Source organism: Oncorhynchus clarkii, chromosome 3 (genome assembly GCF_045791955.1).
Source record: "Oncorhynchus clarkii lewisi isolate Uvic-CL-2024 chromosome 3, UVic_Ocla_1.0, whole genome shotgun sequence".
In the NCBI taxonomy this organism is placed as follows: domain Eukaryota; kingdom Metazoa; phylum Chordata; class Actinopteri; order Salmoniformes; family Salmonidae; genus Oncorhynchus; species Oncorhynchus clarkii.
Genome location: NC_092149.1, coordinates 90,483,769 through 90,511,145, shown reverse-complemented (window position 1 = coordinate 90,511,145; position 27,377 = coordinate 90,483,769). Strand labels below are relative to the sequence as shown.

The following is a 27,377-nucleotide window of genomic DNA, read 5'->3' as shown; positions in this document are numbered from 1 at the left end:
TTGTATTATATTACCCTGTAGTCTAATGGTTGTATTATATTACCCTGTAGTCTAATGGTTGTATTATATTACCCTGTAGTCTAATGGTTGTATTATGTTACCCTGTAGTCTAATGGTTGTATTATGTTACCCTGTAGTCTAATGGTTGTATTATATTACCCTGTAGTCTAATGGTTGTATTATATTACCCTGTAGTCTAATGGTTGTATTATGTTACTCTATCCCTGTAGTCTAATGGTTGTATTATGTTACCCTGTAGTCTAATGGTTGTATTATATTACCCTGTAGTCTAATGGTTGTATTATGTTACCCTGTAGTCTAATGGTTGTATTATGTTACTCTATCCCTGTAGTCTAATGGTTGTATTATATTACCCTGTAGTCTAATGGTTGTATTATGTTACCCTGTAGTCTAATGGTTGTATTATATTACCCTGTAGTCTAATGGTTGTATTATATTACCCTGTAGTCTAATGGTTGTATTATGTTACCCTGTAGTCTGGTAATGGTTGTATTATATTACCCTGTAGTCTAATGGTTGTATTATATTACCCTGTAGTCTAATGGTTGTATTATATTACCCTGTAGTCTAATGGTTGTATTATATTACCCTGTAGTCTAATGGTTGTATTATATTACCCTGGAGCCTAATGGTTGTATTATATTACTCTATCCCTGTAGTCTAATGGTTGTATTATGTTACTCTATCCCTGTAGTCTAATGGTTGTATTATATTACCCTGTAGTCTAATGGTTGTATTATATTACCCTGTAGTCTAATGGTTGTATTATGTTACCCTGTAGTCTAATGGTTGTATTATATTACCCTGGAGCCTAATGGTTGTATTATATTACTCTATCCCTGTAGTCTAATGGTTGTATTATGTTACCCTGTAGTCTAATGGTTGTATTATATTACCCTGTAGTCTAATGGTTGTATTATATTACCCTGGAGCCTAATGGTTGTATTATATTACCCTGGAGCCTAATGTTTGTATTATGTTACTCTATCCCTGTAGTCTAATGGTTGTATTATGTTACTCTATCCCTGTAGTCTAATGGTTGTATTATGTTACTCTATCCCTGTAGTCTAATGGTTGTATTATGTTACTCTATCCCTGTAGTCTAATGGTTGTATTATATTACCCTGGAGTCTAATGGTTGTATTATGTTACCCTGTAGTCTAATGGTTGTATTATATTACTCTATCCCTGTAGTCTAATGGTTGTATTATGTTACCCTGTAGTCTAATGGTTGTATTATGTTACCCTGTAGTCTAATGGTTGTATTATATTACCCTGTAGTCTAATGGTTGTATTATGTTACCCTGTAGTCTAATGGTTGTATTATATTACCCTGGAGCCTAATGGTTGTATTATATTACCCTGGAGCCTAATGTTAGTATTATGTTACTCTATCCCTGTAGCTCCTTGAGCCTGTCTGTCACCAGCTGTTTGAGATGTACCGGAGCTCTGAGGACCGCCTGAGACGCTTCACACTGCAGTTCCTTCCAGAGCTGGTCTGGGTGTACCTCCGCATCACCGCCAGCAGGGACCGCCAGAGCAACGGCTGCATAGAGGCCTTGCTGCTGGGCATATACAACCTGGTAACTACTACTACCTACCTAAACCTACAGAACTAACCTAGTTATAACCCTACCCCTCATGCTAGGCATATGTACAGACTGTGAGGGGTTAGGAGATAGGGCTTTAGTCTCGATGGAATGGGCTGGATGTTAGGGGTGGGATAGGGCTTTAGTCTCTATGGAAGAGGCTGGATGTTAGGGGTTGGATAGGGTTTAGTCTCTATGGAAGAGGCTGGATGTTAGGGGTGGGATAGGGCTTTAGTCTCTATGGAAGAGGCTGGATGTTAGGGGTTGGATAGGGCTTTAATCTCTATGGAAGAGGCTGGATGTTAGGCGTGGTATTGGGATTTAGTCTCTGGGGGATGCAGTATGTTAGGGGTGGGATAAGGCTTTAGTCTCTATGGAAGAGGCTGGATGTTAGGGGTGGGATAGGGCTTTAGTCTCTATGGAAGAGGCTGGATGTTAGGGGTGGGATAGGGTTTTAGTCTCTATGGAAGAGGCTGGATGTTAGGGTGGGATAGGGCTTTAGTCTCTATGGAAGAGGCTGGATGTTAGGGGTGGGATAGAGTTTTAGTCTCTATGGAAGTGGCTGGATGTTAGCAGTGGGGCTTTAGTCTCTATGGAAGAGCCTGGATGTTAGGGGTGGGATAGGGCTTTCGTCTCTATGGAAGAGGCTGGATGTTAGGGGTGGGATAGGGCTTTAGTCTCTATGGAAGATGCTGGATGTTATGGGTGGGATAGGGCTTTAGTCTCTTTGGAATAGGCTGGGTGTTAGTGGTGGGATAGGGCTTTAGTCTCTATGGAAGAGCCTGGATGTTAGGGTGGGATAGGTCTTCTCTATGGAAGAGGCTGGATGTTAGGCGTGGTATTGGGATTTAGTCTCTATGGGGGATGCAGTATGTTAGGGGTGGGATAGGGCTTTAGTCTCTATGGAAGAGGCTGGATGTTAGGGGGGGGGATAGGGCTTTAGTCTCTTTGGAAGAGGCTGGATGTTAGGGGTGGGATAGGGTTTTAGTCTCTATGGAATAGGCTGGATGTTAGGGTGGGATAGGGCTTTAGTCTCTATGGAAGAGGCTGGATGTTAGGGGTGGAATAGGGCTTTAGTCTCTGGATGAGGCTGGATGTTGGGGTTGGGATAGGGCTTTAGCCTCTATGGAGGAGGCTGGATGTTAGGGGTGGGATAGGGCTTTCGTCTCTATGGAATAGGCTGGATGTTAGGGGTGGGATAGGGCTTTACTCTCTATGGAAGAGGCTGGATGTTAGGGGTGGGATAGGGCTTTAGTCTCTATGGAATAGGCTGGATGTTAGGGGTGGGATAGGGCTTTAGTCTCTATGGAATAGGCTGGATGTTAGGGGTGGGATAGGGATTTAGTCTCTATGGAAGAGGCTGGATGTTAGGGATAGGGAATTTAGTCTCTGGGGTGAGGGAATATGTTAGGGGTGGGATAGGGCTTTAGTCTCTGGGTGAGGAAGTATGTTAGGGGTGGAACAGGGATTTAATCTCTGGATGTGGCTGGATGTTTGGGGTGGGATAGGGCTTTAGTCTCTATGGAAGAGGCTGGATGTTAGGGGTGGGATAGGGCTTTAGTCTCTATGGAAGAGGCTGGATGTTTGGGGTGGGATAGGGCTTTAGTCTCTATGGAAGAGGCTGGATGTTTGGGGTGGGATAGGGCTTTAGTCTCTATGGAAGAGGCTGGATGTTTGGGGTGGGATAGGGCTTTAGTCTCTATGGAAGAGGCTGGATGTTTGGGGTGGGATAGGGCTTTAGTCTCTATGGAAGAGGCTGGACGTTAGGGGTGGGATAGGGCTTTAGTCTCTATGGAAGAGGCTTGGACAGCTGGTGCTGAAGGTCAGATGAAGGTCTGCTGTCGTTCCTGGAAGAGGCTACTAAAGCTCTGTGGAAAGGACAGATCCCTGGGTCTATCTAAAACCTCTGCAGATATCGTTGTAGAGTTCTCCGTCTGTGTGTGTGTGATGCATAATTTACGATCCTCTGTCTTCTCTCATCTACCATGGCTGTAGACTACTCTCATCAGTTACACAGCACGGCTCTCTGCAGACAGACATTGGATATACAGAGAGAACCTGGCTCTGGGCAGGCAGTCAGGCAGTGAAGGGCGTGGTAAGCAATTAGCATAGCATTCAAGGACATGGTTAGCATGGTAGCAGGGTTAGCATTACCACAGCTGTGAAGGGTGTGGTTAGCACGATAATCAATTTTCATAAGAAATTTTCATGATAAGCAAATAGCATGGTTGGCGATAGCATGGTTAGCAATAGCATGGTTAGCACATTAGTGAATGGCATGGTTGGCATTAGCAGTGCTGATCTCATGAAGGATTAGTGTTGGGGTACAGACAGACCCAGTGAGTAACTCTCCCAGAGGATGGACAGAGGATAGGAGAAACTAAGGGCATGCAGTCCATTACGACACAGAGCAGAGGTCACTAAGCTTACTCTCAAAGCACACACAAACACTGTCCACCAGACTGTTAAAATCAAACAACCCAGCCAAAGAAGCTTGTTTCGTTGACCTCTGCATTGAAGAGCTTGTTTCGTTGACCTCTGCATTGAAGAGCTTGTTTCGTTGACCTCTGCATTGAAGAGCTTGTTTCGTTGACCTCTGCATTGAAGAGCTTGTTTCGTTGACCTCTGCAGGGTAGCCTAGTGGTAAGAGCGTTGGACTAGTAACCGGAAGGTTGCAAGTTCAAATCCCCGAGCTGACAAGGTACAAATCTGTCGGCAGTTAACCCACTGTTCCTAGTCCGTCATTGAAAATAAGAATTTGTTCTTAACTGAGTTGCCTAGTTAAATAAAGGTCTGGCCGTCCAGAATCACAACACACGGCCTTGGCCCCGTTGAAGCGTGTTCATCGTTTTCCTGACGTTCTCAGGTAACCCGTTTATTTACGCACACACACACGCACACACACACACGCACACACAGACTGTTCAAACTAACCAACCCGGCCAAAAAGCTCTCCAACATTACTTTCTCGCTCTGGTTTTTCAGGAGATTGTGGACAAAGATGGGAACAGCAAGCTCCTGTCGTTCACCATCCCCTCCCTGTCCAAGCCCTCTGTGTATCACGAGGTAAGACTGGTAGCCTAGCGTTTAGTGTTGGGCCAGTAACCGAAAGGTCGCTGGTTCGAATGCCCGAGCCGACAAGGGGAAAAATCTGTCTGTGCCTTTGGGAAATGTGCTGATATGCTCCAGGGACACTGTACTACTAAGCCTGCCTCTGGAAAACAACACATTTCACTGCACCGATGAAAATTAAACGGCTTTTCTATGTGTGTTTTGTTGCCCTCTGTGGGCACATCCCACAGAGTACCGTATTCCAGTACACTATATAGGGAATATTGGGTCATTTGAGACATTAATCGCCTTCACCCATCTCTCCTGGCTGTAAGACAGGCTTATTATCTGACCGTCTGGAGGGTGAAGAATGGAGGCTCTGTGATGTTATTCTCATTGTTCACCTCTAGGGGTAATGGTGGTTTATCTAGCTCATTGTTCACCTCTAGGGGTAACGGTGGTTTATCTAGCTCATTGTTCACCTCTAGGGGTAATGGTGGTTTATCTAGCTCATTGTTCACCTCTAGGGGTAACGGTGGTTTATCTAGCTCATTGTTCACCTCTAGGGGTAATGGTGGTTTATCTAGCTCATTGTTCACCTCTAGGGGTAATGGTGGTTTATCTAGCTCATTGTTCACCTCTAGGGGTAACGGTGGTTTATCTAGCTCATTGTTCACCTCTAGGGGTAATGGTGGTTTATCTAGCTCATTGTTCACCTCTAGGGGTAACGGTGGTTTATCTAGCTCTCATTGTTCACCTCTAGGGGTAACGGTGGTTTATCTTTCTGCTCTGCTCTGTGGTCGGTCAACCCTTTAGAGAATCAATGAACTGTGCTCATTTTCCTAGCCACCGTACTTCTACACCTGCATTGCTTGCTGTTTGGGGTTTTAGGCTGGGTTTCTGTACAGCACTTTGAGATATCAGCTGATGTAAGAAGGGCTTTATAAATACATTTGATTTGATTAGCCAGGAGGTGTTTACAGGAACACACCAATCTGTTTGCTACTATTGAATGGAGAGAGCGATGCTTTCTACCAGGCCAAATGGAAGTGTTTATGGTCTGGTGTATTACATTAACCACTGAGTCTAATGGCACCCTGTTCCCTCTGTAGAGCACTACCCTGGTCAACAGTAGAGCACTACCCTGGTCAACAGTAGAGCACTACCCTGGTCAACAGTAGAGCACTACCATGTTCCCTCTAGAGCACTACCCTGGTCAACAGTAGAGCACTACCATGTTCCCTCTGTAGAGCACTACCATGTTCCCTCTGTAGAGCACTACCATGTTCCCTCTGTAGAGCACTACCCTGTTCCCTCTGTAGAGCACTACCCTGTTCCCTCTGTAGAGCACTACCCTGTTCCCTCTGTAGAGCACTACCCTGTTCCCTCTGTAGAGCACTACCCTGTTCCCTCTGTAGAGCACTACCCTGTTCCCTCTGTAGAGCACTACACTGTTCCCTCTGTAGAGCACTACCCTGTTCCCTCTGTAGAGCACTACCATGTTCCCTCTGTAGAGCACTACCATGTTCCCTCTGTAGAGCACTACCATGTTCCCTCTGTAGAGCACTACCATGTTCCCTCTGTAGAGCACTACCCTGTTCCCTCTGTAGAGCACTACACTGTTCCCTCTGTAGAGCACTACCCTGTTCCCTCTGTAGAGCACTACCATGTTCCCTCTGTAGAGCACTACCATGTTCCCTCTGTAGAGCACTACCATGTTCCCTCTGTAGAGCACTACCCTGTTCCCTCTGTAGAGCACTACCCTGTTTCCTCTGTAGAGCAGAGTAGGGCGCTGTGGGCCCTGGTCAACAGTAGGGCGCTGTGGGCCCTGGTCAACAGTAGGGCGCTGTGGGCCCTGGTCAACAGTAGGGTGCTGTGGGCCCTGGTCAACAGTAGGGCGCTGTGGGCCCTGGTCAACAGTAGGGCGCTGTGGGCCCTGGTCAACAGTAGGGCGCTGTGGCAGTGCACAATTTGCCCAGCGTCATCCGGGTTAGATAAGGGTTTGGTCGGCTTTAACGAATCCTTGTGCGCTGACAGGGTCACCAGCTGTACGGTATTTCCTCGACACATGGTGCGGCTGGCTTCCGGGTTAAGAAGCAGTGCGGCTTGGCAGGGTCGTATTTCGAAGGATGCATGGCTCTCGACCTTCGCCTCTCCCGAGTCCATACGGGAGTTGCAGCGATGGGACAAGACTGTAACTACCAATTTGGATGCCATGAAATTGGGGGTAAAAAGTAACAAAAAATAAATGAAACCCTTTTTACTCAGGATCCCTTTCCAGCGTTGGGGAACATTACAGTTCCTCTGCTGGCACCCGCCACGTCTGTTTCTATGGCACAAACTGTTCACACCACTCTGGTTGGCTGAGAAAACATTTAGCATGTTTAAAGCTTATTTTCTTGCAATTATACACATTGTACCATGTCTAATGTGTATTCGTGTGATATTTGATTGATAACTCTATGGGCTAAACATTAGCTGACATGGGCTAGTTAATCAGGACATTTCTGACTAGTTATACATATCTCTCTAAGGTCTGCAGTGACTGACATGACAAGAGGAACTGATGATGTACTACCCAATTTAGAAATGTCACTTTGTGAATTCTGCTATTCCAACTTTAGAGTCTAAAGCCGGACTGAGTTCCTTAATAAAAGCCTGCTCCCCCTGCCGACCCCTAAGCGCCCCCCCCCCCCCATTCAACAGTAGGCAGCGCTCTACGTGACATCAGTCTTACCCCACAGCATGCTGGTCTAGCATATCCTCCATACACTACTAGTCTCATCCAGAATGAATTCCCTCTCTGCTTTCTCCCCCTGATACCAGAAACAAGTTCACTGAAAGGAGGTCTTTGCTCACTGCCACAATGACTGAGTGTCTCTGGCTCTGCATCACCTCAGAGGAGAGCTCTATTCTACAATACAGTGTGCCAGTTCAGCCCAGGCCAATGTTCCTATTTAAAGTCTGCGTATCCTTACTGCAGTGCTGTGGCGTGTAGTCTCATATGGGGCCTATTTCTATGTGCGTTGAGGCATTCTCTCATGGTACACAATCAGACTGACAGACACACGGAACTCTGACATAACCCAGGAAATATGAACAAAGGAAACGATACATTGTACAAGTACAATAAACATGGCACCCACTCAGAGGGTAAGAAATGATGAATGAAAATGTCTTGTTTCAAACATGAAGCGCTAGCTAAACTCAGCAAAAAAAGAAACATCCTCACTGTCAACTGTGTTTATTTTCAGAAAACTTAACATGTGTAAATATTTGTATGAACATAACAAGATTCAACAACTGAGACATAAACTGAATAAGTTCCACAGACATGTGACTAACAGAAATGGAATAATGTGTCCCTGAACAAAGGGGGGGTCAAAATTAACCAAAAGTAACAGTCAGTATCTGGTGTGGCCACCAGCTGCATTAAGTACTGCAGTACATGTCCTCCTCATGGACTGCAGTAGATTTGCCAGTTCTTGCTGTGAGATGTTACCCCACTCTTCCACCAAGGCAACTGCAAGTTCCCGGACATTTCTGGGGTAAATGACCCTAGCCCTCACCCTCCAATCCAATAGGTCCCAGACGTGCTCAATGGGATTGAGATCCGGGCTCTTCGCTGGCCATGGCAGAACACTGACATTTCTGTCTTGCAGGAAATCACGCACAGAACGAGCAGTATGGCTGGTAACATTGTCATGCTGGAGGGTCATGTCAGGATGAGCCTGCTGGAAGGGTACCACATGAGGGAGGAGGATTTCTTCCCTGTAACACACAGCGTTGAGATTGCCTGCAATGACAACAAGCTCAGTCCGATGATGCTGTGACACACCACCTCAGACCATGACGGACCCTCCACCTCCAAATCGATCCCGCTCCAGAGTACAGGCCTCAGTGTAATGCTCATTCCTTTGACGATAAACGTGAATCCGACCATCACCCCTGATGAGACAAAACCGCGACTCATCAGTGAAGAGCACTTTTTGCCAGTCCTGTCTGGTCCAGTGACAGTGGGTTTGTGCCCATGGGCAACGTTGTTGTCGGTGATGACCTGCCTTACAACAGGCCTACATGCCCTCACTCCAGCCTCTCTCAGCCTCTTGCGGACAGTCTGAGCACTGATGGAGGGATTGTGCATTCCTGGTGTAACTCAGGCAGTTGTTGTTGCCATCCTGTACCTGTCACACAGGTGTGATGTTCGGATGTCCCGATCCTGTGCAGGTGTTACACGTGGTCTGCCACTGCGAGGACGATCAGCTGTCCGTCCTGTCTCCCTGTAGTGCTGTCTTACAGTCTCACAGTACGGACATTGTAATTTATTGCTCTGGCCACATCTGCAGTCCTCATGATTCCTTGCAGCATGCCTAAGGCACGTTCACGCAGATGAACAGGGACCCTGGGCATCTTTCTTTTGGTGTTTTTCAGAGTCAGTAGAAAGGCCTCTTTAGTGTCCTAAGTTTTCATAACTGTGACCTTAATTGCCTACCGTCTGTAAGCTGTTAGTGTCTTAACGACCGTTCTACAGGTGCATGTGCATGTTCAATGCAATTTGATTGGCTGAGGCTTATGGCTTGGGGGTAGAAGTTGTTTAGAAGCCTCTTGGACATAGACTTGGTGCTCCGGTACCACTCGCCGTGCGGTAGCAGAGAGAACAGTCTATGACTAGCGTGGCTGGAGTCTTTGACAATTTTTAGGCCTTTCTCTGACACCGCCTCATATAGAGGTCCTGGATGGCAGGAAACTTGGCCCCGGTGATGTACTGGGCCGTATGCACTACCTTCTGTAGTACCTTGCGGTTGGAGGCTGAGCTGTTGCCATAACAGGCAGTGATGCAACCCGTCAGGATGGTGCAGCTGTAAAACCTTTTGAGGATCTGGGGACCCATGCCAAATTTTTTCAGTCTCCTGAGGGGGAATAGGTTTTGTCGTGCCCTCTTCACGACTGTCTTGGTGTGTTTGGACCATGTTAGTTTGTTGGTGATGTGGACACCAAGGAACTTGAAGCTCTCAACCTGCTCCATTACAGCCCCGTAGATGAGAATGGGGGCGTGCTCCGTCCTCCTTTTCCTGTAGTCCACAATCCTCTCCTTTGTCTTGATCACGTTGAGGGAGAGGTTGTTATCCTGGCACCACTCGGCCAGGTCTCTGACCACCTCCCTATAGGCTGTCTCGTCGTTGAGGGAGAGGTTGTTATCCTGGCACCACCCGGCCAGGTCTCTGACCACCTCCCTATAGGCTGTCTCGTCGTTGAGGGAGAGGTTGTTATCCTGGCACCACCCGGCCAGGTCTCTGACCACCTCCCTATAGGCTGTCTCGTCGTTGAGGGAGAGGTTGTTATCCTGGCACCACCAGGCCAGGTCTCTGACCACCTCCCTATAGGCTGTCTCGTCGTTGAGGGAGAGGTTGTTATCCTGGCACCACCGGCCAGGTCTCTGACCACCTCCCTATAGGCTGTCTCGTCGTTGAGGGAGAGGTTGTTATCCTGGCACCACCGGCCAGGTCTCTGACCACCTCCCTATAGGCTGTCTCGTCGTTGAGGGAGAGGTTGTTATCCTGGCACCACCAGGCCAGGTCTCTGACCACCTCCCTATAGGCTGTCTCGTCGTTGAGGGAGAGGTTGTTATCCTGGCACCACCAGGCCAGGTCTCTGACCACCTCCCTATAGGCTGTCTCGTCGTTGAGGGAGAGGTTGTTATCCTGGCACCACCAGGCCAGGTCTCTGACCACCTCCCTATAGGCTGTCTCGTCGTTGAGGGAGAGGTTGTTATCCTGGCACCACCAGGCCAGGTCTCTGACCACCTCCCTATAGGCTGTCTCGTCGTTGAGGGAGAGGTTGTTATCCTGGCACCACTCGGCCAGGTCTCTGACCACCTCCCTATAGGCTGTCTCGTCGTTGAGGGAGAGGTTGTTATCCTGGCACCACTCGGCCAGGTCTCTGACCACCTCCCTATAGGCTGTCTCGTCGTTGAGGGAGAGGTTGTTATCCTGGCACCACCAGGCCAGGTCTCTGACCACCTCCCTATAGGCTGTCTCGTCGTTGAGGGAGAGGTTGTTATCCTGGCACCACCCGGCCAGGTCTCTGACCACCTCCCTATAGGCTGTCTCGTCGTTGAGGGAGAGGTTGTTATCCTGGCACCACCAGGCCAGGTCTCTGACCACCTCCCTATAGGCTGTCTCGTCGTTGAGGGAGAGGTTGTTATCCTGGCACCACCAGGCCAGGTCTCTGACCACCTCCCTATAGGCTGTCTCGTCGTTGAGGGAGAGGTTGTTATCCTGGCACCACCAGGCCAGGTCTCTGACCACCTCCCTATAGGCTGTCTCGTCGTTGAGGGAGAGGTTGTTATCCTGGCACCACTCGGCCAGGTCTCTGACCACCTCCCTATAGGTTGTCTCGTTGTTGAGGGAGAGGTTGTTATCCTGGCACCACTCGGCCAGGTCTCTGACCACCTCCCTATAGGCTGTCTCGTCGTTGAGGGAGAGGTTGTTATCCTGGCACCACCAGGCCAGGTCTCTGACCACCTCCCTATAGGCTGTCTCGTCGTTGAGGGAGAGGTTGTTATCCTGGCACCACTCGGCCAGGTCTCTGACCACCTCCCTATAGGCTGTCTCGTCGTTGAGGGAGAGGTTGTTATCCTGGCACCACTCGGCCAGGTCTCTGACCACCTCCCTATAGGCTGTCTCGTCGTTGAGGAAGAGGTTGTTATCCTGGCACCACTCGGCCAGGTCTCTGACCACCTCCCTATAGGCTGTTTCTTCGTTGTTGGTGATCAGGCCTACCAGTGTTGTGTCATCAGCAAACTTAATGATTGTGTAGGAGTTGTGCCTGGCCATGCAGTCATGAGTGAACAGGGAGTACAGGTGTGTACTGAGCACACACCCCAGAGGGGCCCCGGTGTTGAGGCTCAGTGTCGCGGATGTGTTACCTACCCTTACCACCTGGGTGTGGCCCATCAGGAAGTCCAGGATCCATTTGCAGAGAGAGGTGTTTAGTCCCAGGATCCTTAGCTTAGTGATGAGCTTTGTGGGCACTATGGTGTTGAACGCTGAGCTGTTGTCAATGAATAGCATTCTCACATAGGTGTTCCTTTTGTCCAGGTGGGAAAGGGCAATGTGGAGTGCAGAAGAGATTGCATCATCTGTGGATCTGTTTGGACGGTATGGAAATTGGAGTGGGTCTAGGGTTTCTGGGATAATGGTGTTGATGTGAGCCATGACCAGCCTTTCAAAGCATTTCATGGCTACAGACGTGAGTGCTACGGGTCGATTGTCATTTAGGCAGGTTACCTTAGTGTATTTGGTCACATGGACTATGGTGGTCTGCTTGAAAATGTTGGTATTACAGACTCGGACATGGAGAGGTTGAAAATGTCAGTGAAGACACTTTCCAGTTGGTCAGCGCATGCTCGGAGTACATGTCCTGGTAATCTGTCTGGCCCAGCGGCCTTGTGAATGCTGACCTGTTTAAAGATCTTACTCACATCGGCTACGGAGAGCGTGATCACACAGTCGTCCGGAACAGCTGATGCTCTCATGAATGTTTCAGTGTTATTTGCCTCGATGCGAGCATAGAAGTTATTTAGCTTGTCTGGTAGACTCGTGTCACTGGGCAGCTCTCGGCTGTGCTTCCCTTTGTGGTCTGTAATAGTTTGCCCTGCCACAACCGACGAGCGGAGCCGGTGTAGTCCGATTTGATCTTAGTCCTGTGTTGAAGCTTTGCCTGTTTGATGGTTCGTCGGAGGGCATAGCGGGATTTCTTTTAAGCTTCCAGGTTAGAGTCCCTCTCCTTGAAGCAAGCTTAAGATCACCATGCGCAATGCCAAGCATCGGATGGAGTGGTGTAAAGCTCACTGCCATTGGACTCTAGAGCAGTGGAAACGTGTTCTCTGGAGTCATGAATCACACTTCACTATCTGGCAGTGCGACGGACGAATCTGGGTTTGTCGGATGCCAGGACAACACTACCTGCCCCAATGCATAGTACCGACTGTAAAGTTTGGTGGAATAGGAAAAATGGTCTGGGGCATTTTTTCATGTTTCTGGCTAGGCCTCTTAGTTCCAGTGGAGGGAAATCTTAATGCTACAGCATACAATGAATGACATTCTAGAAGATTATGTGCTTCCAAATTTGTAGCAACAGTTTTGGGAAGTCTCTTTCCTGTTTCAGCATGACAATTCCTGCGCACAAAGCGAGGTCCATACAGAAATTGTTTGTCGAGATCGGTGTGGAAGAACTTGATTGGCCGCACAGAACCCGGTTGACCTCTACCGCATCGAACACCTTTGGGATGAATTGTAACGCCGACTGTGAGCCAGGCCTAATCGCCCAACATCAGTGCCGACCTCACTAATGCTCTTGTGGCTGAATGGAAGCAAGTCCCTGCAACAATGTTCCAACATCTACTGTAAAGCCTTCCCAGAAGAGTGGATTTAACCCCATAATTTTGGGCATTAAACAGTCTCCATATATACTTCCAATTTAATTTCTGCAGTGGCTACATCTTGTTATAGGTATGCTTGTCATTGGCCTAGGAAGTTTTTTTAGTTGTTGCATAAAAATAAACATTATGGGCAGACTGTGTCAGACTGCAATGGTCTCATGTATTCATCAGTTAAATACTGCTGTGTGTCAGAATGTAATGGTCTCATGTTTTCATCAGGTAAATACTGTAATGGTCTCATGTATTCATCAGTTAAATACTGTAATGGTCTCATATATTCATCAGTTAAATACTGCTGTGTGTCAGAATGTAATGGTCTCATGTATTCATCAGGTAAATACTGTAATGGTCTCATGTATTCATCAGTTAAATACTGCTGTGTGTCAGAATGTAATGGTCTCATATATTCATCAGGTAAATAATGCTGTGTGTCAGAATGTAATGGTCTCATGTTTTCATCAGTTAAATACTGTAATGGTCTCATGTATTCATCAGTTAAATACTGTAATGGTCTCATGTATTCATCAGTTAAATACTGTAATGGTCTCATATATTCATCAGTTAAATACTGCTGTGTGTCAGAATGTAATGGGCTCCTCTGCTAAATGGTTAGTTAGTTGCTGTTAGTTGTTGATGTGTGTGGCTTCCTTTCCAGCCCTCCAGTCTGGGCTCCATGGGTCTGACCGAGGGAGCTCTGAGTCATCATGACCTCATCAGGGTCGTCTACAGCGGGCTGCACCCTCAGAGAGAAACTTTCACTGCCCAGAACAGGTACTCCTGACCCCTAACCCCCAGAGACCTACACTGCCCAGAACAGGTACTCCTGACCCCTAACCCCCCAGAGACCTACACTGCCCAGAACAGGTACTCCTGATCCCTACACTGCCCAGAACAGGTACTCCTGACCCCTAACCCCCCAGAGACCTACACTGCCCAGAACAGGTACTCCTGACCCTTAACCCCCCCCCAGAGACCTACACTGCCCAGAACAGGTACTCCTGATCCCTACACTGCCCAGAACAGGTACTCCTGACCCCTAACCCCCCAGTGACCTACACTGCCCAGAACAGGTACTCCTGACCCCTAACCTCCCAGAGACCTACACTGCCCAGAACAGGTACTCCTGATCCCTAACCCCCCAGAGACCTACACTGCCCAGAACAGGTACTCCTGACCCCTAACCCCCCAGAGACCTACACTGCCCAGAACAGGTACTCTGATCCCTACGCTGCCCTGAACAGGTACTCCTGACCCCTAACCCCCCAGAGACCAGTGGTGGCAGATGTCTGACAGTGTTCCTGTGTTTTTGTTTCAGGTTTGAAGTGCTGTGTTTCCTCATGTTGTGCTACAACTCTGCTGTGGTCTACATGCCTCTCTCCTCCTACCAGTCTGTCTGCAGGATGAGCTCACGGTGAGGACTCGCTCTCTGTCGCTCTGTCGCTCTGTCTCTCTCGCTCTCTTGCTCTGGCTCTCTGGCTCTCTTGCTCTTGCTCTGGCTCTGGCTCTGTCTCTGTCTCTCTCTTGCTCTGGCTCTCTCTGTCGCTCTCTTGCTCTGGCTCTATCTCTCTGTCGCTGTCTGTCGCTCTCTCTCTTGCTCTGGCTCTGTCTCTGTCGTTCAGGATTCCTATTTGATTCAGCCATGCCTTCTTAACCGTCCAACATTTCCTCATCTCTCACCCCTTCTAATGCGACTACCCCTGATGCTCATTCCTCTTTTTCCTCTGCCCCGTTTCAAAGTTTCTCCCTGTAGGCGTTCACTGAGTCCGAGGTGCTAAAGGAGCTCCTGAAACTTGACCCGCTTTCTTCTTTAAGGTTACTGCCCCTATAATCACTGAGTCGATCTCCAACCTTTTTAACCCGTCTCTCCTTTCTGGGGAGTTTCCCATTGCTTGGAAGGCAGTTCGTCCTTTATTTAAAGGGGGAGATCAAGCTGATCCAAACTATTATAGGCCAATTTCTATTTTGCCCTGTTTATCAAAAGTGTTGGAAAACTTGTCAATATTCAACCGACTGGCTTTCTTGATGTCTATCACCACCCTCCGGTGGTGTTGGAGGGTGGCGGTGGTGTTGGAGGGTGGCGGTGGTGTTGGAGGGTGGCGGTGGTGTTGGAGGGTGTTGGAGGGTGGCGGTGGTGTTGGAGGGTGTTGGAGGGTGGCGGTGGTGTTGGAGGGTGTTGGAGGGTGGCGGTGGTGTTGGAGGGTGGCGGTGGTGTTGGAGGGTGTTGGAGGGTGGCGGTGGTGTTGGATGATGGCGGTGGTGTTGGAGGATGGCGGTGGTGTTGGAGGGTGTTGGAGGGTGGCGGTGGTGTTGGAGGGTGGTGTTGGAGGGTGGCGGTGGTGTTGGAGGGTGGCGGTGGTGTTGGAGGGTGGCGGTGGTGTTGGAGAGTGGCGGTGGTGTTGGAGGGTGTTGGAGGGTGGCGGTGGTGTTGGAGGATGGCGGTGGTGTTGGAGGGTGTTGGAGGGTGGCGGTGGTGTTGGAGGGTGGCGGTGGTGTTGGAGGATGGCGGTGGTGTTGGAGGATGGCGGTGGTGTTGGAGGGTGGCGGTGGTGTTGGAGGGTGGCGGTGGTGTTGGAGGATGGCGGTGGTGTTGGAGGATGGCGGTGGTGTTGGAGGGTGGCGGTGGTGTTGGAGGGTGGCGTTGGTGTTGGAGGGTGGCGTTGGTGTTGGAGGGTGGCGGTGGTGTTGGAGGGTGGCGGTGGTGTTGGAGGGTGGCGGTGGTGTTGGAGGGTGGCGGTGGTGTTGGAGGGTGGCGGTGGTGTTGGAGGGTGGCGGTGGTGTTGGAGGGTGTTGGAGGGTGGCGGTGGTGTTGGAGGGTGGCGGTGGTGTTGGAGGGTGTTGGAGGGTGGCGGTGGTGTTGGAGGGTGGCGGTGGTGTTGGAGGGTGGCGGTGGTGTTGGAGGGTGGCGGTGGTGTTGGAGGATGGCGGTGGTGTTGGAGGATGGCGGTGGTGTTGGAGGGTGGCGGTGGTGTTGGTGTTGTTGGGTGGCGGTGTTGTTGGGTGGCGGTGGTGTTGGTGTTGTTGGGTGGCGGTGTTGTTGGGTGGCGGTGGTGTTGGGTGGCGGTGTTGTTGGGTGGCGGTGGGGTTGTTGGAGGGTGGCGGTGGTGGAGGGTGGCGGTGGTGGAGGGTGGTGGTGTTGTTGGAGGGTGGTGGTGTTGGAGTTGTTGGAGGGTGGTGGTGTTGGAGGGTGGTGTTGGAGGAGGGTGGCGGTGGTGTTGGAGGAGGGTGGCGGTGGTGTTGGAGGAGGGTGGCGGTGGTGTTGGAGGAGGGTGGCGGTGGTGTTGGAGGAGGGTGGCGGTGGCGTTGGAGGAGGGTGGCGGTGGCGTTGGAGGAGGGTGGCGGTGGCGTTGGAGGAGGGTGGCGGCGGTGGTGTTGGAGGAGGGCGGCGGTGGTGTTGGAGGAGGAGGGCGGCGGTGGTGTTGGAGGAGGAGGGCGGCGGTGGTGTTGGAGGAGGAGGGTGGCGGTGGTGTTGGAGGAGGGCGGCGGTGGTGTTGGAGGAGGAGGGCGGCGGTGGTGTTGGAGGAGGGTGGCGGTGTTGTTGTTGGAGGGTGGCGGTGTTGTTGTTGGAGGGTGGCGGTGTTGTTGTTGGAGGGTGGCGGTGTTGTTGTTGGAGGGTGGCGGTGGTGGTGTTGGAGGGTGGAGGTGGTGGTGTTGGAGGGTGGCGGTGGAGGTGTTGTTGGAGGGTGGCGGTGGAGGTGTTGTTGGAGGGTGGCGGTGGAGGTGTTGTTGGAGGGTGGCGGTGGAGGTGTTGTTGGAGGGTGGCGGTGTTGTTGGAGGGTGGCGGTGTTGTTGGAGGGTGGCGGTGGAGGTGTTGTTGGAGGGTGGTGTTGTTGGGTGGTGGTGGAGGGTGGGGTTGTTGGTTGTTGGGTGGTGGTGGGTGGTGGTGGTGGAGGGTGGGTGGTGGTGGTGGAGGGTGGTGGAGGGTGGTGGTGGTGGAGGGTGGTGGTGGTGTTGAGGGTGGTGGAGGGTGGTGGTGGTGTTGAGGGTGGTGGAGGGTGGTGGAGGGTGGTGGAGGGCGGTGTTGTTGGTGGAGGGTGGTGGTGTTGTTGGAGGGTGGAGGAGGGTGGTGGTGGTGTTGCTGGAGGGTGGTGGTGGAGGGTGTTGGTGGTGTTGGTGGTGGAGGGTGTTGGTGGTGGTGGTGGTGGAGGGTGGTGGTGGTGGTGTTGTTGGTGGAGGGTGGTGGTGTTGTTGGTGGAGGGTGGTGGTGTTGTTGGTGGAGGGTGGTGGTGTTGTTGGTGGAGGGTGGTGTTGTTGGTGGAGGGTGGTGGTGTTGGTGGAGGGTGGCGGTGTTGTTGGAGGGTGGTGGTGTTGGTGGTGGAGGGTGTTGGTGGAGGGTGGTGGTGTTGTTGGTGGAGGGTGGTGGTGTTGTTGGTGGAGGGTGGTGGTGTTGCTGGAGGGTGGTGTTGGTGGTGGAGGGTGTTGGTGGTGGAGGGTGGAGGGTGTTGGTGGTGGAGGGTGGAGGTGTTGTTGGTGGAGGGTGGTGGTGTTGTTGGTGGAGGGTGGTGGTGTTGTTGGTGGAGGGTGGTGGTGTTGTTGGTGGAGGGTGGTGGTGTTGTTGGTGGAGGGTGGTAGTGTTGTTGGTGGAGGGTGGTGGTGTTGTTGGTGGAGGGTGGTGGTGTTGTTGGTGGAGGGTGGTGGTGTTGTTGGTGGAGGGTGGTGGTGTTGTTGGTGGAGGGTGGTGGTGTTGTTGGTGGAGGGTGGTGGTGTTGTTGCTGGAGGAGGGTGGTGGTGGTGTTGCTGGAGGGTGGTGTTGGTGGTTGAGTGTGGTGGTGGTGTTGTTGGTGGAGGGTGGTGGTGGTGTTGTTGGTGGAGGGTGGTGGTGGTGTTGTTGGTGGAGGGTGGTGGTGGTGTTGTTGGTGGAGTGTGGTGGTGTTGTTGGTGGAGGGTGGTTGTGTTGTTGGTGGAGGGTGGTGGTGGTGGAGGGTGGTGGTGTTGTTGGTGGAGGGTGGTGGTGTTGTTGGTGGAGGGTGGTGGTGGTGGAGGTTGGTGGTGGTGGAGGGTGGTGTTGTTGTTGGTGGAGGGTGGTGGTGTTGGTGGTGGTGTTGGTGGAGGAGGGTGGTGGTGTTGTTGGTGGAGGGTGGTGTTGGTGGAGGGTGGTGGTGGTGGAGGGTGGTGGTGTTGTTGGTGGAGGGTGGTGGTGTTGTTGGTGGAGGGTGGTGGTGTTGTTGGTGGTGTTGGTGGAGGGTGGTGGTGGTGCCGAAACGTACTATTGTATGTCAGAATTGCAGATTTGTTCGGGTCTAAAAAAAAAAGGTTTTAAGTTTTCCAATCCCCCATATATTTTTGGGGTAAATTATATATATATATATCCATTTACATACACGCATGCAGATATATACCCATATATACACTGTATATACATGCATAAAGTGGGGAGAACAAGTATTTGACACACTGCCGATTTTGCAGGTTTTCCTACTTACAAAGCATGTAGAGGTCTGTATTTTTTTTAACATAGGTACACTTCAACTGTGAGAGACGGAATCTAAAACAAAAATCCAGAAAATCACATTGTATGATTTTTAAGTAATTCATTTTCATTTTATCGCATGAGATAAGTATTTGATACATCAGAAAAGCAGAACTTAATATTTGGTACAGAAACCTTTGTTTGCAATTACAGAGATCATACGTTTCCTGTAGTTCTTGACCAGGTTTGCACACACTGCAGCAGGGATTTTGGCCCACTCCTCCGTACAGACCTTCTCCAGATCCTTCAGGTTTCGGGACTGTAGCTGGGCAATACAGACTTTCAGCTCCCTCCAAAGATTTTCTATTGGGTTCAGGTCTGGAGACTGGCTAGGCCACTCCAGGACCTTGAGATGCTTCTTACGGAGCCATTCCTTAGTTGCCCTGGCTGTGTGTTTCGGGTCATTGTCATGCTGGAAGACCCAGCCACGACCCATCTTCAATGCTCTTACTGAGGGAAGGAGGTTGGTGGCCAAGATCTCACGATACATGGCCCCAACCATCCTCCCCTCAATACGGTGCAGTCGTCCAGTCCCCTTTGCAGAAAAGCATGCCCAAATAATGATGTTTCCACCTCCATGCTTCACGGTTGGGATGGTGTTCTTGGGGTTGTACTCATCCTTCTTCTTCCTCCAAACACGGCGAGTGGAGTTTAGACCAAAAAGCTCTATTTTTGTCTCCTCAGACCACATAACCTTCCCCCATTCCTCCTCTGGATCATCCAGATGCTCATTGGCAAACTTCAGACGGGCCTGGACATGTGCTGGCTTGAGCAGGGGGACCTTGGGTGCGCTGCAGGATTTTAATCCATGACGGCGTAGTGTGTTACTAATGGTTTTCTTTGAGACTGTGGTCCCAGCTCTCTTCAGGTCATTGACCAGGTCCTGCCGTGTAGTTCTGGGCTGATCCCTCACCTTCCTCATGATCATTGATGCCCAACGAGGTGAGATCTTGCATGGAGCCCCAGACCGAGGGTGATTGACCGTCATCATGAACTTCTTCCATTTTCTAATAATTGCACCAACAGTTGTTGAGGGGTTGGAGTCTGAGTGTGTGGACAGGTGTCTTTTATACAGGTAACGAGTTCAAACAGGTGCAGTTAATACAGGTAATGAGTGGAGAACAGGAGGGCTTCTTAAAGAAAAACTAACAGGTCTGTGAGAGCCGGAATTCTTATTGGTTGGTAGGTGATCAAATACTTATGTCATGCAATAAAATGCAAATTAATTACTTAATAATCATACAATGTGATTTTCTGGATTTTTGTTTTAGATTCCGTCTCTCACAGTTGAAGTGTACCTATGATAAAAAATTACAGACCTCTACATGCTTTGTAAGTAGGAAAACCGGCAGTGTATCAAATACTTGTTCTCCCCGCTGTACATAGATATACCATATACACATATATACACATATGTACATACACATACCTATATACACATATGTACATACACATACCTATATACACATATATACATACACATACCTATATACACATATATACATACACATACCTATATACACATATATACATACACATACCTATATACACATATATACATACACATACCTATATACACATATATACATACACATACCTATATACACATATGTACATACACATACCTATATACACATATGTACATACACATACCTATATACACATATGTACATACACATACCTATATACACATACCTATATACACATATGTACATACACATACCTATATACACATATATACATACACATACCTATATACACATATGTACATACACATACCTATATACACATATGTACATACACATACCTATATACACATATATACATACACATACCTATATACACATATGTACATACACATACCTATATACACATATATACATACACATACCTATATACACATATATACATACACATACCTATATACACATATATACATACACATACCTATATACACATATATACATACACATACCTATATACACATATATACACATATGTACATACACATACCATATACACATATATACACATATATACATACACATACCTATATACACACACTTTTTTTTTTAATATACCTTTATTATTCCCCAAACCCTACCACCCTTCCCCCAAATTGGAGTAAACTAATAAACAATAACACTTAGGCTTCTACCTTCAGTGTATACATCTTATGTGGATTTTACAGACACAATCTCTTTTACAATAGTTATATTTTGTTTTTAGTCCTTCCTCTATTTCTTATGTCCATCCAGTTTGATTTCTATTTGTAACTCTGCTATTTCACAACATTTCTGAACCTATATACATTTCACAGACCCCGTATGTTTTACATTGGTTATCTTGTTATTAGTCCCACCCTTCAGCTCCATTCAATCCCTCCCATCTACAGTGCCTTGCGAAAGTATTCGGCCCCCTTGAACTTTGCGACCTTTTGCCACATTTCAGGCTTCAAACATAAAGATATAAAACTGTATTTTTTTGTGAAGAATCAACAACAAGTGGGACACAATCATGAAGTGGAACAACATTTATTGGATATTTCAAACTTTTTTAACAAATCAAAAACTGAAAAATTGGGCGTGCAAAATTATTCAGCCCCTTTACTTTCAGTGCAGCAAACTCTCTCCAGAAGTTCAGTGAGGATCTCTGAATGATCCAATGTTGACCTAAATGACTAATGATGATAAATACAATCCACCTGTGTGTAATCAAGTCTCCGTATAAATGCACCTGCACTGTGATAGTCTCAGAGGTCCGTCAAAAGCGCAGAGAGCATCATGAAGAACACACCAGGCAGGTCCGAGATACTGTTGTGAAGAAGTTTAAAGCCGGATTTGGATACAAAAAGATTTCCCAAGCTTTAAACATCCCAAGGAGCACTGTGCAAGCGATAATATTGAAATGGAAGGAGTATCAGACCACTGCAAATCTACCAAGACCTGGCCGTCCCTCTAAACTTTCAGCTCATACAAGGAGAAGACTGATCAGAGATGCAGCCAAGAGGCCCATGATCACTCTGGATGAACTGCAGAGATCTACAGCTGAGGTGGGAGACTCTGTCCATAGGACAACAATCAGTCGTATATTGCACAAATCTGGCCTTTATGGAAGAGTGGCAAGAAGAAAGCCATTTCTTAAAGATATCCATAAAAAGTGTTGTTTAAAGTTTGCCACAAGCCACCTGGGAGACACACCAAACATGTGGAAGAAGGTGCTCTGGTCAGATGAAACCAAAATTGAACTTTTTGGCAACAATGCAAAACATTGTTTTTTTTACTGTTTGGCGTAAAAGCAACACAGCTCATCACACTGAACACACCATCCCCACTGTCAAACATGGTGGTGGCAGCATCATGGTTTGGGCCTGCTTTTCTTCAGCAGGGACAGGGAAGATGGTTAAAATTGATGGGAAGATGGATGGAGCCAAATACAGGACCATTCTGGAAGAAAACCTGATGGAGTCTGCAAAAGACCTGAGACTGGGACGGAGATTTGTCTTCCAACAAGACAATGATCCAAAACATAAAGCAAAATCTACAATGGAATGGTTCAAAAATAAACATATCCAGGTGTTAGAATGGCCAAGTCAAAGTCCAGACCTGAATCTAATCGAGAATCTGTGGAAAGAACTGAAAACTGCTGTTCACAAATGCTCTCCATCCAACCTCACTGAGCTCGAGCTGTTTTGCAAGGAAGAATGGGAAAAAATGTCAGTCTCTCGATGTCTCTCTTAGACTATCACAGTGCAGGTGCATTTATACGGAGACTTGATTACACACAGGTGGATTGTATTTATCATCATTAGTCATTTAGGTCAACATTGGATCATTCAGAGATCCTCACTGAACTTCTGGAGAGAGTTTGCTGCACTGAAAGTAAAGGGGCTGAATAATTTTGCACGCCCAATTTTTCAGTTTTTGATTAGTTAAAAAAGTTTGAAATATCCAATAAATGTCGTTCCACTTCATGATTGTGTCCCACTTGTTGTTGATTCTTCACAAAAAAATACAGTTTTATATCTTTATGTTTGAAGCCTGAAATGTGGCAAAAGGTCGCAAAGTTCAAGGGGGCCGAATACTTTCGCAAGGCACTGTATCTCTTAACACCATCCATTTTGGATTTCTATTTGCCATATATTTTTCAACTGTGCTGTGATGCTTCAAAAACGAATTGAACCTTTCTATTCTCATAGCTTCTACAGATTGTAAATTAAAGATAAACATTTTTGCTAAAATAATTATTATATTATTGATTGATTGACTATGGCTTTTCAAATCACCCAGTATTGGATTTTCTTACTATCCTAACGATACATACGTTCAACCTTTTGTCAGCTATCTCGCTCCATACCTAACTCCCTTCTGACTCTGTCTCTCTGTCTCTGTCCAGGTTGTGTGTGGTTTCCTGTGTCTGTCTCTCTGTCTCTGTCCAGGTTGTGTGTGGTTTCCTGTTTCTGTCTCTCCTCTCTTCAGGTTGTGTGTGGTTTCCTGTCTCTGTCTCTCTGTCTCTGTCCAGGTTGTGTGTGGTTTCCTGTTTCTGTCTCTCTGTCTCTGTCTCTCCTCTCTCCAGGTTGTGTGTGGTTTCCTGTCTCTGTCCAGGTTGTGTGTGGTTTCCTGTCTGTCTCTCCTCTCTCCAGGTTGTGTGTGGTTTCCTGTTTCTGTCTCTGTCCAGGTTGTGTGTGGTTTCCTGTCTGTCTCTCCTCTCTCCAGGTTGTGTGTGGTTTCCTGTCTCTGTCTCTCTGTCTCTGTCCAGGTTGTCTGTGGTTTCTTGTCTCTGTCCAGGTTGTGTGTGGTTTCCTGTCTCTGTCTTTCTCTGTCCAGGTTGTGTGTGGTTTCCTCTCTCTGTCTCTGTCCAGGTTGTGTGTGGTTTCCTGTCTTTGTCTCTCTGTCTCTGTCCAGGTTGTGTGTGGTTTCTTGTCTCTGTCCAGGTTGTGTATGGTATCCTGTCTCTGTCTCTGTCCAGGTTGTGTGTGGTTTCCTGACTCTGTGTCTCCTCTCTCCAGGTTGTGTGTGGTTTCTTGTCTCTGTCCAGGTTGTGTATGGTATCCTGTCTCTGTCTCTGTCCAGGTTGTGTGTGGTTTCCTGTCTCTGTCCAGGTTGTATGTGGTTTCCTGACTCTGTGTCTCCTCTCTCCAGGTTGTGTGTGGTTTCCTGTCTCTGTCCAGGTTGTGTGTGGTTTCTTGTCTCTGTCCAGGTTGTGTTTGGTTTCCTGTCTCTGTCTCTCTGTCTCTGTCCAGGTTGTGTGTGGTTTCCTGTCTCTGTCTCTTTGTCTCTGTCCAGGTTGTGTGTGGTTTCCTGTCTGTCTCCTCTCTCCAGGTTGTGTTTGGTTTCCTCTCTCTGTCTCAGTCCAGGTTGTGTGTGGTTTCCTGACTCTGTGTCTCCTCTCTCCAGGTCGTGTGTGGTTTCCTGACTCTGTGTCTCCTCTCTCCAGGTCGTGTGTGGTTTCCTGACTCTGTGTCTCCTCTCTCCAGGTCGTGTGTGGTTTCCTGACTCTGTGTCTCCTCTCTCCAGGTCGTGTGTGGTTTCCTGACTCTGTGTCTCCTCTCTCCAGGTCGTGTGTGGTTTCCTGACTCTGTGTCTCCTCTCTCCAGGTCGTGTGTGGTTTCCTGACTCTGTGTCTCCTCTCTCCAGGTCGTGTGTGGTTTCCTGACTCTGTGTCTCCTCTCTCCAGGTCGTGTGTGGTTTCCTGACTCTGTGTCTCCTCTCTCCAGGTCGTGTGTGGTTTCCTGACTCTGTGTCTCCTCTCTCCAGGTCGTGTGTGGTTTCCTGACTCTGTCTCCTCTCTCCAGGTCGTGTGTGGTTTCCTGACTCTGTGTCTCCTCTCTCCAGGTCGTGTGTGGTTTCCTGACTCTGTGTCTCCTCTCTCCAGGTCGTGTGTGGTTTCCTGACTCTGTGTCTCCTCTCTCCAGGTCGTGTGTGGTTTCCTGACTCTGTGTCTCCTCTCTCCAGGTCGTGTGTGGTTTCCTGACTCTGTGTCTCCTCTCTCCAGGTTGTGTGTGGTTTCCTGACTCTGTGTCTCCTCTCTCCAGGTCGTGTGTGGTTTCCTGACTCTGTGTCTCCTCTCTCCAGGTTGTGTGAGGTTTCCTGACTCTGTGTCTCCTCTCTCCAGGTCGTGTGTGGTTTCCTGACTCTGTGTCTCCTCTCTCCAGGTTGTGTGTGGTTTCCTGACTCTGTGTCTCCTCTCTCCGGGTTGTGTGTGGTTTCCTGACTCTGTGTCTCCTCTCTCCAGGTTGTGTGTGGTTTCCTGACTCTGTGTCTCCTCTCTCCAGGTTGTGTGTGTGTGGTTTCCTGACTCTGTGTCTCCTCTCTCCAGGTTGTGTGTGGTTTCCTGACTCTGTGTCTCCTCTCTCCAGGTTGTGTGTGTGTGGTTTCCTGACTCTGTGTCTCCTCTCTCCAGGTTGTGTGTATGTGGTTTCCTGACTCTGTGTCTCCTCTCTCCAGGTTGTGTGTATGTGGTTTCCTGACTCTGTGTCTCCTCTCTCCAGGTTGTGTGTATGTGGTTTCCTGACTCTGTGTCTCCTCTCTCCAGGTTGTGTGTGGTTTCCTGACTCTGTGTCTCCTCTCTCCAGGTTGTGTGTGGTTTCCTGACTCTGTGTCTCCTCTCTCCAGGTTGTGTGTGGTTTCCTGACTCTGTGTCTCCTCTCTCCAGGTTGTGTGTGGTTTCCTGACTCTGTGTCTCCTCTCTCCAGGTTGTGTGTGGTTTCCTGACTCTGTGTCTCCTCTCTCCAGGTTGTGTGAGGTTTCCTGACTCTGTGTCTCCTCTCTCCAGGTCGTGTGTGGTTTCCTGACTCTGTGTCTCCTCTCTCCAGGTTGTGTGAGGTTTCCTGACTCTGTGTCTCCTCTCTCCAGGTCGTGTGTGGTTTCCTGACTCTGTGTCTCCTCTCTCCAGGTTGTGTGTGGTTTCCTGACTCTGTGTCTCCTCTCTCCAGGTTGTGTGAGGTTTCCTGACTCTGTGTCTCCTCTCTCCAGGTTGTGTGTGGTTTCCTGACTCTGTGTCTCCTCTCTCCAGGTTGTGTGAGGTTTCCTGACTCTGTGTCTCCTCTCTCCAGGTTGTGTGTATGTGGTTTCCCGCAGCAGCAGCAGAAAGTGTGGAGAGAGCCGTGTAACCGTGTGGTTCTGGACCCAGAGTTCATGGTCCAGATGCTTACCGCTGTGTACCATGCCATGTAAGTATTATTAACCCTACGACATCTATCATTAACCCTACTATATCTATCATTAACCCTACTATATCTATCATTAACCCTACTACATCTATCATTAACCCTACTACATCTATTATTAACCCTACTACATCTATCATTAACCCTACTACATCTATCATTAACCCTACTACATCTGTCATTAACCCTACTACATCTATCATTAACCCTACTACATCTATCATTAACCCTACTACATCTATCATTAACCCTACTACGTCTATCATTAACCCTACTACATCTGTCATTAACCCTACTACATCTATCATTAACCCTACTACATCTATCATTAACCCTACTACATCTATCATTAACCCTACTACATCTATCATTAACCCTACTACATCTGTCATTAACCCTACTACATCTGTCATTAACCCTACTACATCTGTCATTAACCTTAACCCTACTGCATCTCATTAAATCCTAACCCTACTATATCTATCATTAACCCTACTACATCTATCATTAACCCTACTACATCTATCATTAACCCTACTACATCTATCATTAACCCTACTACATCTATCATTAACCCTACTACATCTATCATTAACCCTACTATATCTATCATTACTCCTACTACATCTATCATTAACCCTAACCCTACTACATCTATCATTAACCCTAACCCGTCTGTATATATCATTAACCCTAATCCTATCCCTAACCCTACTATATCAATCATTAACCCTAACCCTACTATATCAATCATTAACCCTACTATATCTATCATTAACCCTACTATATCTATCATTAACCCTACTACATATATCATTAACCCTAACCCTAATATATATATCATTAACTCTAACCCTACTATATATATCATTAACACTACTATATCTATCATTAACCCTAACCCGTCTGTATATATCATTAACCCTACTATATCTATCATTAACCCTAATCCTATCCCTAACCCTACTATATCAATCATTAACCCTAACCCTACTATATCTATCATTAACCCTACTATATCTATCATTAACCCTACTATATCTATCATTAACCCTACTACATATATCATTAACCCTAACCCTACTACATCTATCATTAACCCTAACCCTACTACATCTATCATTAACCCTAACCCTACTACATCTATCATTAACCCTACTTCATCTATCATTAACCCTACTATATATATCATTAACCCTAACCCCACTACATCTATCATTAACCCTACTACATCTATCATTAACCCTACTACATGTATCATTAACCCTACTATATCTATCATCAACCCTACCATATCTATCATTAACCCTTCTACATCTATCATTAACCCTTCTACATCTATCATTAACCCTACTATATCTATCATTAACCCTACTATATATATCATTAACCCTACTATATCAACCATTAACCCTAACCCTACTATATCTATCATTAACCCTACTATATCTATCATTAACCCTACTATATCTATCATTGACCCTACTATATCTATCATTAACCCTACTATATCTATCATTAACCCTAACCCTACTACATATATCATTAACCCTAACCCTACTATATCATTAACCCTAACCCTACTACATCTATCATTAACCCTACTATATATATCATTAACCCTAACCCTACTTCATC

At 47.9% G+C, this 27,377-nt stretch overlaps 1 protein-coding gene across 1 annotated transcript in view; it reads left to right on the top strand.

Annotated features, from left to right (window-relative positions):
* LOC139406209 (hyccin 2-like) overlaps window positions 1-27,377 on the top strand; it is a 160,735-nt gene that overhangs the window by 76,547 nt on the left and 56,811 nt on the right. Inside the window, exons 5-9 of the mRNA XM_071148715.1 lie at window positions 1,425-1,604; window positions 4,596-4,676; window positions 13,760-13,875; window positions 14,420-14,515; window positions 25,626-25,742. Of these exons, the coding sequence (XP_071004816.1) occupies window positions 1,425-1,604; window positions 4,596-4,676; window positions 13,760-13,875; window positions 14,420-14,515; window positions 25,626-25,742 (590 nt within the window). The remainder of the gene's footprint in view (window positions 1-1,424; window positions 1,605-4,595; window positions 4,677-13,759; window positions 13,876-14,419; window positions 14,516-25,625; window positions 25,743-27,377) is intronic.